At 52.3% G+C, this 20,448-nt stretch overlaps 1 protein-coding gene and 1 long non-coding RNA gene across 4 annotated transcripts in view; one reads left to right on the top strand and one right to left on the bottom strand.

The window, feature by feature from the left end:
- Positions 1 to 688: 688 nt before the first annotated feature.
- Positions 689 to 4,699, bottom strand: LOC116796742. 3 transcript variants are annotated; one of them, XR_004360497.1, is made up of 4 exons: positions 4,490 to 4,699; positions 2,042 to 2,445; positions 1,378 to 1,446; positions 689 to 914 (listed from the first exon to the last, which is right to left on the bottom strand). It is a non-coding gene; the product is annotated as an uncharacterized LOC116796742 (long non-coding RNA). The 3 variants fall into 3 exon arrangements; XR_004360496.1 differs by lacking the exon at positions 4,490 to 4,699 and having other exon boundaries at positions 2,042 to 2,225; positions 2,301 to 2,680; XR_004360495.1 differs by lacking the exon at positions 4,490 to 4,699 and having other exon boundaries at positions 2,042 to 2,680.
- LOC116796740 (transmembrane protein 211-like) overlaps positions 2,907 to 20,448 on the top strand; it is a 59,743-nt gene continuing 42,201 nt past the window's right edge. Inside the window, exons 1-2 of the mRNA XM_032707604.1 lie at positions 2,907 to 3,223; positions 13,700 to 13,838. Coding sequence (XP_032563495.1) covers positions 2,936 to 3,223; positions 13,700 to 13,838 — 427 coding nt within the window. The 5' untranslated portion in view covers positions 2,907 to 2,935. The remainder of the gene's footprint in view (positions 3,224 to 13,699; positions 13,839 to 20,448) is intronic.

Genomic DNA, 20,448 nt, shown 5'->3' with positions numbered 1-20,448 from the left:
CCTGAATTAAAATATTCAAATAAAAAAAAAAAAAAGCCTCACTGCCTGGTGATTTTTCCCTCTCCACAGCTAGAAAAATAAACAAACTTTAATAAGATCTAAATGGAGTGATCTTGTTTGGACAGAACTAATAAAGCAGAACAAGACTTTGGCGTCTTTGAGGTGGGTAATTAATCACAGGGAACTGCCCTGCTCAGTTACAGCACAAAAACACAAATGTAACAAATCATGTTAGAGGCCATTCCCATTTCTCACATCTGTGGGGCAGTCCATTTGTTTACATGTATTCACATGATGCTGGGATTCTCTCTCACATTTAGACTTCTCACTACTTTGGGAATACAAATAATAAAAACTATATGACAAAGGGCTTTAACAGCCGAGATCTTACTCTGCAATCAGTAATAATGCCCAAAATATATAAAGAGTCAAGAATGCCTTTGTACAGAAACACACTAGAGCTTAAAAACCATATATTCCAAACATTGCCATTGGAACTGTTAAAAAAATAATACAGTATTATTTCAAACAAAAAATCAGACATCTTGCAAAATAAGCAATACAGGCATAATCACTAGGAATCCAAGAATTAGTGGTGGGGAGAGTGGGAAAGATGCAGCACAGACATATATTGGTGCACAACAGGATGCTGGGGAAGCTGGAAAATGAAGAAGAAGGAACTGATACATCACAGCAGGGCTGCTCTGAAACTGCAGTCTCAGCAGCTTCAATTACAGACTTATATTTTCCTCCTTTTTATTTTTTTTTAATGGTAAAACAAGTGTCTGCATGCACATACAGAATTCCCAGCAAATTTGGATGTGGCTGACCTCAGTCCATGGGAACAGGAGGGTTGGTACCTGCTTCTCAACTCTGCTGGGGATTTCAAAGAAGGGAATTCTCCCAGTCCCAGCCTGGAAAAAAATAACTGGTTTCATTAAAACATTGCAACTCCTCCTTGTCTCCTTCCACTGAGCACATGCCCGAGCAGGGAGGTTTGTTCCTCCATGCCTGCTGGTTGGGCACAAGCAAGAGGTGACTCTCAGTGGGTGAGCGGGTGGGTTAAAACTTGAGGTTTGAAGCGTAAAATGGGTGGGGGGAAGGGGAAAAACAGGCTCAGTCCCAGCAGAAGAGCTGCTGGAGATGAGCTGGGCAGTTGAGCTCTGGGGAAGGAGCACTGAGCAGGAGCAGAGACAAGCAGAAAAGCCCTCATGCACCAGGTTCTGAGCCTTTCCCCAGGCTGCTCCTCCAGCAAGGAAGCCTTTTCTGCAGGGCTTTAGTGCCACTCCGGAATTATTCTGAATTAGTGAAAACAAAGCAGCTTGTTCCCACCTCCGCTCTGCCCACATGGAATTGCCAGAGCTGTGTGGGACTCACCTCAGATGACCTTTCTCCAATCCGCCTTGTTTTTCCCAAGTTTTTGGCCATTCTACGGTGTACTAAATACTTGAAAAACAATAATCTAGTTTAAGTGAAAAGTTAAAAAAATAATAATCTAGTTTAAGACCATTTTCTGTATTTCTCCATTTACGCTTTTTATTTTCCCGTCTTTGCTTTTCTAAACGCCTCAAGGAGTACGAGAAGTGATGCAGCACATGGCAGCTCTCGAGGATTTTTGCAACCCAGGGATATGGGGAAAAAACAAGGCTGAGTGTGATTTTGTCCGTTTGAAACTCTCGTGGAAGTCACAGGACAAGCAGCATCCCCACGGAGGATGTCCCACAGGACAAGACACACCCCCGTGAAGCCCAAACGCTGCATCCAGACGGAACCGCGGCGCGTTATCCCGGAGGTTGTGCCCGTGAACTGAGCTGGAAGTGCGGATGATTTGCCATCGGTTCGCTCCCGGGGCAGCCCGGCTCCTGCCGCAGCACTCCGGGCGCACACCAGGAGAGGGTGCCAAGCCCCCGGCTTCTGCTGCCGGGAACCGCACGGGCTTCCCAGCACCGCCGGGCTCTGAGCCCGCTCCAAAGGCTGCAACTGAGACACCAGGCAACGCACCCCGGATCTGAAGGAAAACCTTTTTTTTTGACCAAAATACCTTTAACTGTTTCAGCGGTGTCGGCAGTTAAGTGCCTTAAACACGGCTGAGGACGTTCGGGTGGGATAAAGATATTTTTTGCTATATTAAGAAAGGATTTGGCTCTTTTGGATTGTGGCTGATGGACGTGGGACCGCCCGGGGGGACAGCTGAGCTTCTGGAGGTCGAGAAAACCTCGTCAGATCTGCGAGGCGTAAGGACAAGACATCAATTCCTGCTGCACAGCGACAGCGACCGGGAGGTTTAGAAGGAATAAAACCTGATCCATGAAGTTTCCGAATGACTGTTGTAAAAATCCATCTGCACTGGGAGGCGCAGCTTTTACACCTAAAGTAAGCGCAGGCTCCCGGGCAGCCGCTTTGCCTCTCTCGCTCCCCACTCTGCCCCCAAGACTTTGGAGAAACCTGCGGGATTAAGGGATAGAATTGACATCGCTCAAAGCGAGCAGACCCCGAGCAGATCTCCCTCTCACGGAGGAGCCGCCGACCCCGCGTTTTTAAATCCCCCCCACACACGGTGACACTCAGGCTGCGAGAAACCCCCCGCAAACCCTCCTTCCCCACGCGTGTCCCCGTCCGGGATCGCAGCGGGCGCGGAGCCGCAGCATCGCACTGGTGGGGGGAGCGTGCGTGTGTTAAAAACATCACCGGCAACCGCAGGAATAAAACGACTCTTTAGCGGCCGCCCCGCAGCGAAACGGCGTAAACCAGCCCAAAACCGTGCGCGCAGGTGACCGCTCCGGGATTCCCCCCGCCCGCCGCGGGTGTCGCAACCGCGCCCGTGCTCAGCCGCGCCCCGCGGGGCGGGCGGCGCAGGCAGCGCGCAGGCAGCGCGCAGGGGCGCGGGCAGCGCTCCGGCCCCGCGCCCGGCCCCGCGGGCCGCCCCGCGCCGCCGATGCTGTCGGTGCCGGTGCCGGTGGCGAGCGCGGGGGCGGCGCGGGGCGCGGGCTCCCAGCCCCGCCGGCGCACCATGTGCAGCGGCGTCGGCTGCTTCTGGGCGCTGCTCTCCGCCGGCCTCCTGGCCGCCTGCGCCGCCGCCTTCCTCTCCCCGGCCTGGCTGCTGCCGCCCGGCCGAGCCGCCGCCGGCTTCGGGTTGCTCTGGCGCTGCGCCGGCCCGCCCCGGGGCTGCCACGGCTCCGCCGGCCCCGGCGGCTTCGGAGACATCCCCTCCGGTTCCTGGCAGGTGAGCGCCTCCCCGCCGCGGCACCCCTCACCGCCTCCCCCGGGCTCCCCGGCATCCCTTGTCACCTCCCCGGCATCCCGCCTGCCCTTCTCTGGATCCCGGGCATCTCCCATCACCGACCCGGCATCCCCCCCTGCCTGCTTCGGGCTCCCCGGCATCCCCCATCACTTCCCCGGCATCCTATGTCACCTCCCCGGCATCCCGCCTGCCCTTCCCTCGGCTCTCTGGCATCACCCATCACCTCCCCGGTATCCCCCCTGTCTGCTTCGAGCTCCCCGGCATCCCCAGAATCCCCCCCTGCCTGGTTCGGGTTCCCCTGCATCCCCCATCGCCTCCTCTGCATCCTCCCTTGCCTGCTCTGGGCTCCCCAACGTCACCTCATCACCTCCTGGCATCCCCCCAGACCTGCTCCAGACTCTCCAGTATCTCTCAGTTCTCCTCGCGTCCCTGAGGACCCCCTGTCATCACTCCAGCATCCCCTGTCCTGTCCTCCAGACATGTTCCAGCATCTCTGTCCTGCCCTGAGCATCCCGGGCATCCCCTGCATCCCCCACACTGCCTTCGAGCATCATCTGCATCTTCCTGTGCTGCTCTCCAGCATACCTTTCATCCCCTGCATCCCCCCATGTCCTGCCTCTGAGCATCCCCTCAGCACCCCCTGGGTATCCCTCGGTCCCTATGGAGTCACATCCCACTTTGGGATGCCTGGCTGTGCTTGGGGTGCTGCATGGAAGCCTCGTGCTGGTGTGGGGGTCAGTGCAGCCCGAGTGAGGCCGTGGGCACATCCCGGCCGTACCACAGGTCTGACCTGGCCACCCCGCCCTGCCGGGGCCTCCCACCCCTCTGACCTGCCCCGGGCAGGCTCCTGCGGGAGGGAGGGAGTCGGGGGAGAAGCTGGAGGGGTTTTGCTGCTTCCCAGCGGGGTATTGAGCATCACTTGCCAGCTGAGTTTGCTGGGCAGGAGGGAGCAGGGAGGTGGCTGAAACCGCTGGCCCTGGGACACGTGGATCCAGAAATCGAGCCTGGACGGGGGACACTGTGGTTGCCCTCTGCCCAGCCCCCCTGGGTGATGCCCTTACCAGGTTTTGGGAGGAAGGAGGCCAAGGCCTCCCCGCTTGTCCCATGGGGCCTGGGGTTGCTGTGGTGTCCCAGGGTGACAAAGAGCTGCCTGTCACACTGGGACCACACAAAGCCTGGTCCCAATATCCCGCCCCCTGCTTGCCCCTGCCCTTTCTTCCTCCTCTCCCTTCATTCTTAGCTTCTTACCCCGAGGTCGTGAGTGCGATTTCACTGCTGCTGCTCAGAACACACAAGCTTGGACTTCCTCCAGATCACAGTACAGGGCAGCATCCCCAGAGGTCGTGGCTGTGCCCGGCACAAAGGATGTCAGCAGCTGGGGTGCTCAGCCTGCCGTGGAGCTGCGCTGTTATCTCTCCCAGGACACCGGGTCTGCCTGTGATTGCTTAAATCCCATCACGGTCCTTAAAATTGGCATTAAAGGCAAATATTGTGAATTGCAAAGAAAAGAACCAGCTGTATAAACTCCTTCCTATTTATATAAAAAGGTGCAAAAATGCTCTTGTTTCCATGGGCTGGCCTTTGTTCAGATGTTTTTGCAAATGTGATGCAGATAAACACTCCCAAGTAATAACAAACTTTAAAGATAACGAAGCTCAGCAGTGACTCATTTGAACAAGCTTCAGCCTCTGAAAACACTGACATCCAGAATACAAAGTAGTGCAAAGCCTCTGAGCTTGGGCTGTGGAAGGATGAATATCACAGTACTGAGTGGAGTTAACAGGGGATTTTGGTGACATGTCCATGTCACTTTTATTAATACCGCCCAGATAATTAATGAACAACAAACCGTGCAGTGGCTTTCAGAGGAAAGTGCTCCCCTACCAGCTTTCTGCCATGATGACTGTGGGAATACCTGTTGTGATGGTTATTTGATGGGGTGGAATATGATAAAATATCCCTGACAGCTTTGCTGAGGCAGGTGACAGCTTTGGCTTTCTTGCATGAGCAGCCTCCAAGCCCACACGCCTCGGTGCTCAGGACGGGGGGAGCCGAGTGCTGGGAACCCTGTCCACGAGTTCGAGCGGGAGATTCTGCTTTTTGGAGAGATGGGGAAATTGTGGCTCTTTTTTTCTTTGCTTTCAGAACTGTGGCATTCATTTCCAATCTTTCAAGCAATCTGGTGGGCAGCTCCTTTTTAAAACGAAAGCCACGAGCCAAACATTGACAGGAATCCGGGAGCTTCTGAAAACTGCCCCCAGCGTTTGCTGAAGTGGCAGAGGCTGGTGAGGAGGGTGTGAGCTGTGGCTGGCAAAGGGAGCAAAAGGTGACACAGGGTCAAGAGTTCTTCCAGAGTGAAGCTGGTGGCGCATCTGGGGGGATGCTGAGAGCACCTGGGGAGGATGCTGAGAGCACACCTGGGGACGATGCTCACCTGCAGCACACGGGGTGGGCACAGCCGGGGTATCCGTCCCTGGGGAACGTTGTTCTTTTTGTTTCCTGAAACGTGCACGTTTCCAGCGGTTTCCCTGCTCAAATGTGCCGATTTGTTGAAGGGGTGGGGGAGCCGTTCAGTCCTGCAAATGATCGTTAATGCCGTTTGTGTGTGCACTTGGGGGATTATGTTAATCATGCTACAAATGATGCTTTGAATCATGTCTGGAGGTTAATTAACATGCCTTTCTTCTCTTAAGAGGGCCTTCATGTCTGCTTAGAGTTGCTGGCTTTTTTTCTGCTTCCTTTCATAATTACTTTGCAGCTCTCTAATATCATGGGTACCTTTAATTTAACCCTGTCAGTGCTCAGGCTGCTGAGGCTTTGCACCGTGCTCAGCATCACGATGGTTATTTGATGGATTAGAATATAATAAAATATTCTCGATGGCTGGAGATGTTGAGGACAGGCTGAGACCATGCAGGAGCTGATGGGAACTGGAAAGGGTCTGGCTGGAGCCAGGTGAGGAGAAAGGATGGTGAGATTGCCCAGCCAATTTATGAGTGAGGCCCTTACACAGACAATTAATGGAAAGGAGGATCCATTGTGGGGAGTCCTGGAGCTGTGAGGGCTGGAGAGGGATGTCCCAAGGGGTGCAGGCACTGTGGGGAGAGGGGATTGCTTTGGGAGGCCAACAGGTAGAGCTGGGAGAAACCAGTGAACTTTTGAGCTCTGAGCTGTTTCACTGCATCTCAGTACTCTTCTTTTTCCGGGTGCCAGATCACTGTGTGCCTATGTGTACATGCAAAGTAGTGCTTCATCCTGAGCTAATTTATCTTCTCTTTCAGTGGGAGCATTTGGCTCATGGGTTCCTATCTCAGTGCTGCACTTTGGAAGCTAGTGCTGCCACATTTCAAATTTCTATTTTTATTTTTCCAGATAGTCTCCAATTATTTTCAGGCTTTGCCAAGCATGTAATTTAAAATAACAAAGACACTGATCAGCCCATAATAGTCAGGGTAAAACCACATGGACCATTTGCCTATGGAGCCAGTGATGCCATGCTGGAGCAGAGCCCAAAACAACCTGCTCAGGACGGGGGAAAGGCTTTGTACGACCCCAGGAGTTCCTCAAGTGGGTCTTTCCTGGTTTTTCAAGCAGGAATTGAAAAGACTCAGTAAAGCTTAGTGAAAATGTAAAGTAAACCTACTTACCCTTTCACTGGGAAATGCTGCAGGGTTTCATAAACCTTCATTGCTGGTTTCTCGCCGTGTCAGTCCAGCCCTGGGTCCCCGATGTCATCTGAGGTTTGCCTGCTCGGGTCAGGTTTGCAGAGTAGTTACACAGCAGCCCTGATCTCAGTGAATCAGGAGATTGCTCATGGAGATGGGAAGATATTTGGAAAATCTGTCACTCCTCTTCTAGTGCAGGCTCTGGCACAAGGGAGAGATGAGTATTTTAGGAGTCCCTGGCTTGCAATATGACCCAAGCAGGGAGCCATGTGTGTGCTGGCTCTTGGGCAGGGTCTGCTGTACCTCCAGTCATGTATCAAGCCAACATGTTAATTTGAGATTATCAGGAAATCACCTTTTAGCTCCTCAACCTAAGAACTTCCCAAGAGAGCAGATCTTTCCTGGTTGACTCTACCAGTCCATTTGATTTTTAATTGCACTCACACAGCGTTGGCAAGAGTTGTTAAGTCCTAAGTGTAAGGAATTCTTGAAATCACCATTTTTCCCTCCATGCACATTTGCCTCGCAGTAAACTTTATCTCCTTTCATCAGCCACCCAGAGCTTTTTGACCTACATTAACAGAACAGAAAACACCCAGTGTTCGGGAAACCTGTAATTCCTGGGCTGTGGCCCCACGTTTCAGTGCCCGAGCCACAAACCACCACCAGGACTCACTGACCAGTGACCTGCTCACTGCTAAGCTGGGCTGAAAGGGGTGCTGAGACAGGACCAGCTTATGGGTGGGCCAGGGGAGGTCAGGTTAATTGGAAATGCAGACAGGCTGCTCTCAGGGTTAATTCTATCCACTGCTTTCAAAGGGAGATGGAAGCTGCTTTGACTTAAACAAAAGCAGGGAGAGGTGGGTGCCAGCCCTGGGGCTGCTGCTTGGGCTGCAGGGGCTGGGCAGGGACTGGGGCTCAGCTGAGATGTGGCCACTCGTGACAGTGATGGTCAGTTCACACTGGGTCACCTGCCCACACACCTGCTTGGCGAAGAGCAAATCCTGAACCCCGGGCCTTGGGAAGGGCATTGTCCTGGTGCACCAGAGACATTTTGGGGTGAATGTTGCATTTCCCCTTTGCAGGGCCCAGAGCAGAATCTGGCACAGCGTGGCAGGGACACAGCAGGGGCATTTTGGCAGTGGGACATTCCCTCCATCCTCTTGAGGCTGCAAGTCCCACTCCCTTCAGGCTCCTCTCCACTGGCTTTGTGAGGAAAAGCCAGATGGGAGAGTGGTGTGACCTGTGGGGCATTCCCTGGCCAAGGCGATGAGCCCAGCTTTGCTGCCAGTGCCAGGAAAGGGCTTATCCCAAGGAAGGATAATAACAGAGCTTGGGTAAGAAGGGCTGATCTGGTACCCAGCGACAGAGCACTGCTTGCTGCCTAATTAAAATTTCATTAAGTTGGTTCACATCCCTTGATGGAGGTCACAGGCACACCATTGATGTGCTAATGTCTTACTTTTTCCCTTTTTTCTCTCTTTCACCACTATCCATCATCCTCTTAGATAAAGCAGTGCCATTAGGAACTGCTTTCCAGCATCCCCAGATGCAATGGCACTGAGAGACAGCCTTAATTCATCAGACATATTATCTGTCTCTTATTTTCTCTCTAATTAAAAAAATGCCTTCCCCCCCCTCCCGCCTTGAATCAGTTTGGGCATTAACCCCTCTGGTGTTTTAGTGAATACCCTGATTAGCTGGATAGTGGGAAAGTTTCCTGGAAGGCTGGAACTGGCTGAGCTGTGTCCTGGTGCAGGTGGTGCTGAATTTTGTGCATTTAGATGCTTGTGCACAAGCAGCTAAATCTGGGCCGGGAAGAGGTATTCCCTGTGCATGCTGTGGTGTGGGCAGGTCCCCATCAACCAAATCCTGCATTTGAAGAGGAAGAAATTAGGGCTGGAGCCTTGTTAGCTCCTCTCCTTCTCTGTGTGCCCCAGGCCAAAACATCCCATCTCAGGGCACTGGGACATCACCACCTCCCCGGCAGCATCACCCCTGGGGCTCTGTGTTACTGCCGGGCTGGTCTGGGGAGGTTGGACCCGCTCCCACCATCCCCATCGGACAACACTGGGCACTTCACAGCACTCCTGGGCAGGGGATGTCATTTGCATGGGAGCCGGGATGAAGGAGAGGGAAGATCAAATAGGAAGGAGAGAGCTCTCAGATGGCGCTGAAAGGAAGGTAATTGCCGGGGAGGAGAAGATGGGGACGTGTGGGATCCTCTTCCTGGCCGTCGCTTTAATGCCGACCAGATGGCGGATGTTTGTTTCTGTGACTTGTGTGGGGGAAATATGAACAAGCTGCGAGGCTCCATCCACCCACCCTGCACAGGCAGCGTCTCCCACCGAGGCAGGAGCCTCTCTGCTGTGCCCAGATGGATATTCCCTGGTTTTACCAAATCCCTTGCACCTCTGCCCAAGGAGAAGGCACCTGGGTCTTTGCCAGCACTGCTGCAAAACTCAAACCCCCGGTCACCTCTCAGCACCTCCACCCAGCATTGATTTATTTTTTTTAACAAGTGTAAAACCTTGGTGTCCGTTTGCTTGCTACCTCTCCAGGTACAGCACTACCCAGTTTAACCCCAAAACATATTCCTATAATGAGTATTTAATCACACAGAGCTCTGATAGGAAGGGACAGCCTGTAAAAATGAAAATGATTTGATTAATTTTCCCCCCTCTTCTCTTACAATTGAATTTACCCTTTTTTTCCAGCTCATTTGGGGTTTCTCAAACATTTTCTGTCTCAACAGACATCCCTAGAAAGCCAGACACACTGTGACCCTCACTTTTTTTTTCTCACTTAGCCTGTGGCTTTATTTCCTAGTTATTTAGGATATTTATTTTCTGCTCCCATTTCCAAAGATGCTTAAGCTTCTGAGCAGGGCTGAAACACCCGAGCAGTCTGTAATGCTTCCCTCAGCCTACAGCTCTGGGTCCATCCAGCATAGCAGCTGTTGGGGGTGGTCAAGTTCCAATTAATAAATTGCATTAATAAACTAATGTGCATCGTGGTGTGACCCAGTTCACAGGATGTGATGGCAGGAGCTTTGCCAACTTGGTTTATCTCTGCCAAGCCAAATACCATGTAACATTTCTCAGAACTAACTCGTTGGATTGGACAGATTTTTCTCCCTTCACCCTTTCCACTTTAAGCTGGAAAGCCATGGTTTCTGGTTTCAAAAGATGAGTTAATTTTTAAAAAGTTTTCATTAGGGATATTAAGGAATTCTTCCCAGGACAGTCATTATGTGACATCCTAATTTTGATTTTTTTTTTTTTTTTGTGAATGAAACAGCATCTTCATCAGATTTATTGCTCAGTGAATGGCACAGCCACGGCTCATGTCAGACCTGTAACATACTAAAATAACGGGCAGGGGATTGTTGTTAATCGGAATTTATTACGCTACATAAAGGCATATTTACAGTCCCACCAGGGGACGATTAATTTGTTTGGGGATAAACAATTAATCTCCCTGGGAGCGGGAGCAGAAAATCTGACATGGTTTTATGTCTTTTCCCTGCGTGGCAGAGGCAGGATTGCTCACAGCCCCAGGCTCCCCCCAGGGGTCTCCCTGGCACCTTCGAGGGTCTGCAGTGCCCAGGGGTGGGCAGCTCACCCAGTCCTGCTGCTCCCTGGCAGGATTTGCACTGGGAGCTGTGCTCTGTGCTGAGAGGAATGGGCTTTTCCCTGTCCCTGACTGGGCTCTCAGAGGCAGCCTCTGTGCATCCCAGTTTTCCCCCCACCCCAGTCTATTTTTGGGTTTCAGCCTTTGCATCCTGTTTCCTGCATCCTCTCCTTTCTGCTCAAGATGCAACAGGCACAAACAGGGAAGAGAGAGAGGGAGGTGCTACTCAGTGGGGAGGAGAGGGTTTTAGCTGCTGCTGTTTTGTACCTTTGCTCCATGGACTTCTTCAAACTTAAGCCTTGTTATTTTCCTTCAAAAGTGGCTGTTTGACCTGCAGGTGTGACTCCAGGACAGGACAGGAGCACTTGAAATAGTTCCCAGCTGAAGCCCTGGAAAGGTCATGACAAAAGGAAAAATTTCTGGTTTCCAAGAGCATATCCAGTGTTTTGGGAGGTGACAACAGCACACACCTTGTGTTCAGGCACCTCTGGCCGTGGTGTCCTGGCATAACGTGGGAACCAGACCAAGAGTGTCAGTGTGCAGCAGGGTCTCTTGCATCTGCCCTGTGCTGTGCCTTTTCCATTGTCCTCTATGTTGGGACAGCTGTTCCCCTGCCATCCCTTGTGCCCCACATAAACCTTCTCAGTGGCATTGCCCCTTCTGCCCCTAGAGCTGCCCTATGGCCATTTGGTGTTCCAGCATTCCTGGCCCACATGGCAGAAACCAACCCTCACCATTTACCTACACCTCTTGTCCACATGAATTTTCTCACATTTATTCACAAGACCTTAGTTCCCTTTGCCAGTGCCTGGTTGGATTTGATGGTTCTTTGGCCACCACTGTGCACATCAGAGTGCTGTGACCCTGGGACTCTACACTCTTGTTTCCAAACGCTCATGGCAGGTCCCAAACCAGACCCAGCTCTTCAGTCAGTGTAACACTCACCTGCACCCATCCTGTTTGTACCCTTTTTCATGTCACTTTGTCCTGAAAAACATCTTCACACCTCTCCATGGGGATTAGCAGCCCGAGCGGCTCATCGGTTGTTTCCAGCAGGAGCTGTGAGTTTTTAGGGGATTTGTGCTACCACAATTAAGGAAAACCTAGATCATTAAAAATAATATGCTTCACATGAGAGAGGAACCAGCCTGCTTCACAAGACCCCCTTCTGCTGAAAAATTCATCGCTCTAAATTATTAATGGTCCTCGCAAAGGAGGATGGTTTTGCCGGGCGGAAGGTGAAATGCAGATGCCAGGCAGAGTAATCCTTTTTTTGTTATGAATCCTGATTTCCTCACCACACTGCTGCCTTGGGAGTGGTGGAGAGCAGGGCTGGGGCTGCTCTCCCCACAGGGCCCGACGATGGGAGGGTGTGTGTGCGATGGGGTCACCCACCCCACCCCACCCCAAACCCTGTGGATCCCTCCTGGGGTACAGACAGGGCAGCTATCCTGTCCCTGATGGGGTGTCCTAACTTTGCAGCACTTTGTTCAGATCTCAGTGACTTGGAAGGCACAGAGAGGAGCAGATATCCCTGCTGGAACAGCCTCTCCATTTCTCTGGGTAGCCGTTTGCACTGCTGTGCCTTTTACATTGCATGTCAGGAATTAATTTATTGCTGGGACAGCATTTGCATTGCTTGTGCAGTGCATAAGTAGGCTATAAATAAGATGCTGATTTCTAATCACTGCACAGCATGGAGGGAAACACTCACACCAGGGTGACAGGATTGTGACCATGCTCCCCTGGCCTGTCCCTCACCAGAACCAGTGTGTCCCTTTTGGAGCAGTGGCAGCTCCCAAGCAGGACCCTGCAGGCAGTGGCTGTGCCATCCAGCACTTTCCAGTCCAGCTGCTAAAAACCAGCTCACCAGTGAATAACACAGGTAGATGAGGGCAGTGCCAGACCTGTGGGGCCACACCACTAGTGGGAGGAGTTTTTCTAGCTGTTTGGAGCCCCCATAGCCAAGGGTAAATCCAATTCCTCTTCCCCCACTCAGCCTGCCTGTGGTTCCTGCAGGATAACTTACATTTCGCAGATTATTTACTCCTGATTTGTAACAGCTTTGGTGAGAGGGGCCAAATGGAAACACATATTGGGTTTGTTTCTGTAGTAACCATGGCTGCCCAAAAGCTCATATATAGGGGGAAAAATAAAGAAGGAAAGTTATGCATTCCTAACCAGGATGTCTCAGCAGGACAAGAGGGCTGGACGAGGGTGGAAGTGGGACCTGAGCTCCTCAGGGCAGCTCCTGCCCAGGTTACAAAAGCAAGGCTTGTCAGGAGGATGGGAATGAGACCTGTCTTAGAGCTGTAGTGCCTGAGGGAGCTGAGGCGGATGTTACTGCAGGGTGACTCACCAAAGCCAGAAACATTCCATGGAATTTGCTGTGAAATGACAGGAGTTGACATGGCTGCCGCAGTGCTGGGGCCAAGGTGCCCTCACGCTCTTTGATTGCTGCCACGAGCTGGGTGCTGGAGGAGGAGGGTCACAGGTCCTCTCACCATCCCTGGCCACACTGTGCCTCTGGCTGGTACAGGGACGAGCTCGCTGCCAGTGCCATCCCGTTGGCAGAGGTGGAAACATCACCTGCAATGGGGACAGAAACAGGAACGGTGCAGTGATTGGGCACCTGTACCCAAGGGTGACCTGTTTTGCCATAAATTAGTGCTATTCCCAGTTTTTAGGCTGCTGGAGGTGAGCTGGGCAGGAGGTAGGAGCAGCCCGCTGTATTGGCAGAGCTACAATGGAACCTTTGCAGTACAGTGGGATCCCCACTGTGGAGCATCAGTGGCAAAATCCCCCCTCATTGCCAGTCCTACTGGGGTGGGCACTGACACAAGATTTCACCCTCAGCAGAGGCACCGACACACATCACAGACATCTAATGGCACGTGTAATAGTGACATGGCCCCTCATGCATGTCATACATTTGCTATTACACTGTAACCCAAATACTGATAACCCCTGGGACCGGGTGAGGGGTGAACTGTGGGCTCAGACCTAACGGTGAATTTAAGCAACACAAGGTGGAAGGGAGAAGGTGGGAGAAGTCACCTGTGACGTGGCCCCACTTCCCAGTTGCAGAGGGGGGATTTGTGGGGAGGTGTGGTGGGGACAGAGCGGGGGTGACTCGCTGACAGCCCCTGTGTCCTTGCAGACGAGCGCCGTGCTGTGTGCGGGCGGCTGTGCCCTGCTGGCCCTCAGCTCCCTGCTGGCCATCGTCGCTGTCCTGCTGCCCGGCGGAGCCTGCGAGCGGCGAGTCTGCACCCTGGCTGGATACATGCAGACAGCAGCAGGCAAGTGACGGGGCCTTGGCTCTTTGGGGTGGGAGGATGGGGTGTCTGTTCACGGAATGTCGGATCTCAGCAGCAAGAGGTGCTTGGAAACCCCAGCCAACACTGGGAGTAAAGCGAGTGGCTCTTCAGGAACCGCCTCCTGCATCCACCCTTGTAGAATCTATTGAATGTCACCTTCCACCACATACACAGGTCTGTTGGCAGAGCCAGAGCTGCAGGTCCTGCTCACTGCTCCTGGCTCAGGATCTTGTGTAGGACAGGGAGCTGTGGTGAGTAGTGGAGACCAAGCTGGCTGCTGGCAGGATGCTGCTGCACCTCCCGGGGTAGATGTCCCCTGTGAAGTTTGCAGTTCCATTTGGGCCATTTTGTTAATGGTTAGCCTCTGGAAGGATCTTCCTCTCTGAGCTTTACACCTGAGACAGGTAGTTGCCCAACCTGTCCTGTATTTCCCCAGCCCCCCCCCCTCCTTGATGCTGCATCCACTTATAGTTGCATTGAATTGCCTGTACCTCTGCCTCAGAGGAGTGCTAGTGCAGAGGGGAGAAGGCAGGCAGCTGGGGAAGGTCTGTCCTCCTGCTGCCCTCCCTGTGGAGGGATAAACTCCACCCAAGACCAGTTCTCCACGTCTCTGTGAGCTGAAGTGTTGGACCAAACCACCTCAACTGGACATGAGCCACGACAGGAGATTAAACTGCCCGTTCATGTCTGTGCCCAAGAATAAACTCCTTTCCTTGGAGAAATCCTCAGGGTCAGCCAGGCTTTGTTATCTGCCTGGCAGCATTCAAGCAGCTTTGGGGGGAAATCCTGTTACACGCTCTCCTCACCAGGGCTCATCCCACGGGAGCTGATTTGGGGCAGATGGAGGAGCCATGGCTGCTCCAGCTCGGCCAGGCTGTGGGTCCCTAGAGGTAGCTGCTTGTGCCTATCCCCATCTCCCAGTTTGGGGGTTCCCATCACCCCTCTATGCGGGCTGGTGGCTGCAGCCAACGGGTCCCCTGGGTGCAGGACACTGGTGGAGCCCCATGGCAGCAGGTCCCAGCCCCATCCCGGGGATGGGGTGGGTCACTGGGAGGCAGCTCAGGGTGGCCTTGCAGGTGGCCTCCCATGCAGGGCATAATTAGGATGGAAAGGGGTAACCCCACATTACCTTTGCCTGTGGCGGGGGGACACATTCCTGCTGCGTCTGGCTCTGCAACAAGACAAGCAGTTACAAAGCAAGGGATTAGGAAGAGTCCCTGGAAAGGAAAGCGACTGTGGCAGATAAATACAAATGAGGCGCTCCGAGGGGTGCTGGTAATATTGAACAGGCTGTAAATAAACTGTAGGCTCTAAGCGTTATTGACAAATGAAAATTTACTGGGTACATTCGAGCAAGCTAATGGGCTGCTTTAAACCCTGGCAGTGCCTTGCTAAGCATTTTGTCATGTGCTTTTTAATTTTGTGCACTGTGGATTAATTCCCATTCAGAGCCAGGCAGCCCTGAGTCAACAGAATTAAATAGTTTAATGTATTTGGATTCAGAAATGCTGCCCCTCCATAATTTCTCTCCCTGTTTTCTACCCCCTCCCCAGGAGGAAGCTCTTCAATAGAAATCGGTTGCAGGTGACAGGGAGAGAAACTGCTCCCCAAAAATCACATTGTCTCAGAGAAAAACAGGGATTTTAGGATAGGTGAATTTATATGGGAGAGAATGAAAGCAGAGCAAGCCCATGAGGTTTGGTAGAGCAGCTTTCTGATGGTGGGGGGTGTGCAACTCTGCCAGGGGAACGCCACGAGATGCTGGCAGAGCACTGGGAAGGAGGAGGGGACCATATTTCTCCCAAACCCTTCAGGTTTCCCTGAAGCACATCAGGTCCTACAGGGACCTTTCCTTTGCCTGCCCTGACACTTCCCCCCCCGAAATCCAAATTTTGCTCCCATTTTCCCATCCCAAAAATCCAACTTGAGGTATTTTGCAGAGCACCAAAGACACAAGTAAATAAGCTTAATACTATAAAACATTGACTCGGGTAATGTGATGTCCTAATAAAGAGCCAGGTGCATTGAGCCAGGAGCATGAAACAGGCCATAAAGTGCATGAGCAGAGGCACCAGCAGAGCCAGAATCAGTTCCCACAGGCTCTGCACTGTCTCAGACAGATGCTCCGAGCTGCACTTGCATAAATCCAGGTGCAGAGGCCAAGGACTGATTCCTGTTTGGTTCAGGAATCAATCCTGAGAACAGCCCCACAACAAGGGCAGTCAAGCTACAGCTTTAACACTTTCTTGCAATTTTTTTAGAGATCCAAGTTGTGCCTTTTCCAGACCCAGAAGGAAGGAAGATAGAAATCTCACACAGACAGAGCAGAGCAGAGCACTAATTGCAGATGCAGACATGCCATCAGGGTTCAAAGCTGGGCTAATTGCCACCATAGGTTGAACACATGATTCCTGATGCTTGGTATCCACCCCACAGAAAATAAACAAACCAACATCTCCACACAAATGGCAAGAGGATGAGCCCTAATGAAAGAGTAAAGGAGCAACAGGGAGAGGGGGAAGGATAAAAGAACATTTGCTCAGCTCTCACAAAGTCAAAGCTGCTCCTGAGAGATTAGAGATGGGGTTCACTCCCCATTTGTGGTGTCAGCTCACTGAAATTAAATTTCTGGGAGGATCCTGCAGAGGAGCCTCTTCAAAGAAGTTGGGGCAGCCAAGCTGGCCCATTTATGTGTGGGTCAGTGGGCTGCCCCAGTCCCCAGCTGCAGCCCATCACTGCTGATGGAGAGGGGTCCTGGGACAAAGCCCAGGGACAAGGAGGGCAAATGGGGGCACAGCTGAAATCCTGCCACAGTCATTCTTCAGCAAAAGCCTCTTTGCTGGGATTTTAAAAATAGAGGAGTTAATTCCAGGGAGAAATGTTTCCTGCTGTATGGGGCTGTATGGAGAGGGCAGAGAATGTTCTCCAGAGCTGGTTGTTCCTGTACAACCTCTCTGGTGGCTTCCACGTGCTGGCCAAGGGCCTGTGGTTTATAGCTGGACATTACAGCTTGTCTTTGCAAAGCTCTTAGACCAGATTTCGAGTGACTGTCAGTGACTGCTCCTTCCAGTGGCTGGAAGGAATATGGGGCCATCCTGGTGTGTCAGGCACTGGCTTCACCCACGGGACCTGTCAGTGATGCCCTGGGGAGCCCCAAGGCTCTGCTCTGAGCTGTCACAGCCCACACAGCCCCAGCAGTGTCACTGAGTTAGAGGAGCGTCCTGAAGGCTGGGGCTGCCTGGAGTCAGGGCAGCCTCTGCCAGATTTCCAGCATGGACCGTGTCTGCTCCCTGGCCCAGGAGCATCTGCACTCCCATGGGAATGAGGCTCGCTACTGTGACAACTGAGATTGTAACTGAGGCTGAGTAAACCCCACCAAACAGCAAATCTGGGCAGCTTTCTGCTTTTGGGGCTGGTGGGACTAAGGGAAGGATTATGGGTCTTCTGTAGGATTAAGCTCCTGGTGACTATTCTAGCACTGGAGTCGATTCCATCTGCTGCTTAGGAAAGGCAACAAGTCTTCAGTCAGGACTAGCAGCCTCCCTCCAAGGCTCCTTTTGCTACCCTAGAAGCCTCAATAAACCCAGGATTGTGTTGCTTTTTCAAAGCTTTTCGCCACGTGCTTTTCAGGCAAAGGGCTCTTGCTTTGCTGGCCAGGGGTGGCTGGTCCAACACCTCAGCTGCCCCATGGCTGCTGATCCATTCCCTGGTCTCCAAGAAGCACCTGGGAAGTGGCCTGACAGGAGAGGGCTGCAGAGCTTTGCACCTTGTTGAGGGCACAGGCACAGTCAAGCATGAGGAAGCCTTCAGGGAGAGTTTTGCTTTTACCCCACACTGCTCTCTGTCTGATCCTACCACCATCAACTCACTGTTCATGACAAACCCAGTGCTGAGGGCAAATGATCCTGACCTGCCTATGCCTTTCTAGGGCTCTTTTGGTTTCAAAGAGCAATTTCCCAGCATCGCTACGACAGAATCAGAACAGTCACAGAACTCCAGCAAGACAGGCAGAAAGCCCCAGTTATGCAATTCCCTCATTTAGCCACGCTGTAATCCCAAATTTCATGGCAGTCTCAAGAGCTTCTTCCTGCAAAATTTGATTGCATTCTGCAGCCAAGACCTCTCTTGCTGGCAGCAACATGATGGCATTATAGAGGTGGCCTCAGCTTTTGGTCAGTTAAACAGCAAAGCAAAATGGTCTCACAGGAGACCTTGTGATTTTTGAAGTAGCCTGTGATTACTTCAGGCACTGATCACCCAGTAAGAATACATAAAGAGGGAGAATTGTCAATTTTCAGATCAGTGTGAACCGTTTAAATGTACTAAGTCCCAAGGACTGAAAAGCAACCTAGATGAAAGTGGCTTGTGCCATTCCCAAGGGAGAGCTGCGGGGTGGGAGGTTTGCCCCAGTCTTGGGATGCAGGCACATGCTAGGGGGAGCACAGCCATGGCAGATCCCTGGCCAGGACACTGTCTCAGTGTCTGTGTCAGTGTCATTTGGGAAGGCAGTGTGGTCCTCCCCCCTCAGTGTGCCTTCCATCCTGCCCTGCATCTCAGCCCACCTTTGGGATCGATGGTGCCCTGTTTTTCCCAGCGTGTGCAGGCTCTGAATGGCAAACAGCACTGTCATCCACATCCATATTGATTCCTCAGACTCCTATTGATCAGCCTGGTGACATACAGGTAATGTGTAATTAGTAACTTAGATAAAAACAGCACCAGGAGGGTGTACAACCAAGCTGCCTGGATACTCTGACCTTTGCTAGTGTAGCCACAGAGCAGCAAATAGAGGGGTCGTGGCTGCCTGGTAATTACTGACCTGCCATTAGGAGCCTGTGAAACTCTTCCCTTCCCTGCAGCCATCACTCCCATGCAAAGTCTTGGATTCCTCCCCAAGAAATCATGATTGAAATAACAGCCAGGGGAAGGCACCTCCCCTGAAGTGCCTTTCAGTGCACTGAAGGACTTGTGGCACCAGCAGCTCTCGGGAGTGCTGGATAGCAATGCCCAAGGATGCTGCAGGGGCCACCGGGCAGTGGGAACCACCCAGTGCTCCCGGGTGCAGCAGTGCCACAGCACGGCCCCCACAGCACCTCTGTGAGGGGACATAAATGGAGCAGACGCGTCCCCAGGGCAGGGGACAGTTTGGGGTTGGGAGGCCAGCGCTGCAACCGACGCTAAAAATGTTCAGGGATGGCTGAGGAGACGAGGGTGGGAGCTGTTCCCAGGCTGTGCAGCCTTTCCCACCCCCTCCCTCCCAGCCCAGGCCGGGCCGACCCACAGCCAGTTTCCTGATGGACGTGTTTGTGGCTGCGGCGGCTCCAGAGCCCCATCCTGTTGAAGCTGAGGGTTGTTTGTCACAAGACATCCCTGGGATTGGGAAGAGGAACTTGGCAGCAGAGGCAGGGGGAAGCAGAGCCCTGTTGTCCAGGCACTGATTTGATTTAAAATCACCCAAAGCTTCCCCCATCCCTGTTTAAAAATAGCGTCGGGGCTTTTATCGCAGGGCCCACGTGGTCCCTCTTCTTGTGGCAGTCTTGAAAAACATGCTCAATCCTGATGCAAGGATGTTGCTGGATGTGTTCAATCATCAGAGAAGCATTAAAAAAATGTTGCCATAAAGCTGTTTCCAGCCATTTAGGAAAGGTCCCTCAAAACTGCAAGATTTGGCTAAGCAAGAGAAGCAGTGCCAAAAATAAGCCAAGTCCAGCCTTGGTGCAAGGTGCTTGGGCAGGAAAGTAAAACACAGCAGCATAAAAGCTGAGTCTGGTGATGAATCCAGCTCCTGAGTTGCAAGGGCAGCTCTTCTGTTCTCCCCTTGTCTTGACTCACACTGTCAGGAACCCTGGTTCCTTCCCTGGTGCAAGGCTTTCCTCCCTGCTTGCTTTAATTACATTAGCAAAGTCAAAAAACTGCCTCTGACACATTATTATTCAGTCAGTGGGCTCTCACTAATTCCTGACACAATTAATGAATATCTGAGGGTAGGAGCCTGCTGCCAGGGTGCTGGAGAGGGGCTCAGTCACAGCCCAGCCCAAGAGGTGCTTCACTCCAGCACCAGCATTGCTTAAACCTGAGTTACCTGTGCTCTCATTTTTTCACTTTCACTGATACGAGTCCTCTTCTGCTGCATTTTTTGGCAGTTTTCTCCAGAATTCAACTCAGTAAAAGCCATGACCATCCTGGGCCTTGTGCCAGTGTGTCCTGGAGCAGGGACTGCTCTGAACCCTGTTGCAGGGAGCAGGTGGACAAGCACGAAAGTGGAACCACAAACATCGACTCAACTTCAGCCTTTCACCGGAGGAAACCTTTACTTTGCTGAAACAGTAATTTCTCTGTGCTCACTTCAGTGCATGCATTCAAGTGATAGAACATCTTGATTTGAGAACCATTTCCTGATTTTACTTCCAAAACCTAAAATCTTCACTGGAGAGCCAGACCATTGAACAATAGCAGCAAAAGGGAGAGGGGCTGGCAGCTCTGCTCACAGCCAGGCTCCCTGCCACAGGTTGAGCGTAGATCAGCCTTCCCCAGGGTTTAAGCTCATTTCAGACAAGGTGCAGAGCTGCTGAGGGAGAAAGGGCCAGGTCCT

This window comes from Chiroxiphia lanceolata, chromosome 20 (genome assembly GCF_009829145.1).
Source record: "Chiroxiphia lanceolata isolate bChiLan1 chromosome 20, bChiLan1.pri, whole genome shotgun sequence".
NCBI classification, from domain to species: domain Eukaryota; kingdom Metazoa; phylum Chordata; class Aves; order Passeriformes; family Pipridae; genus Chiroxiphia; species Chiroxiphia lanceolata.
Note: the sequence above shows the minus strand (reverse complement) of the source record. Positions and strands in the feature narration are given on the sequence as shown.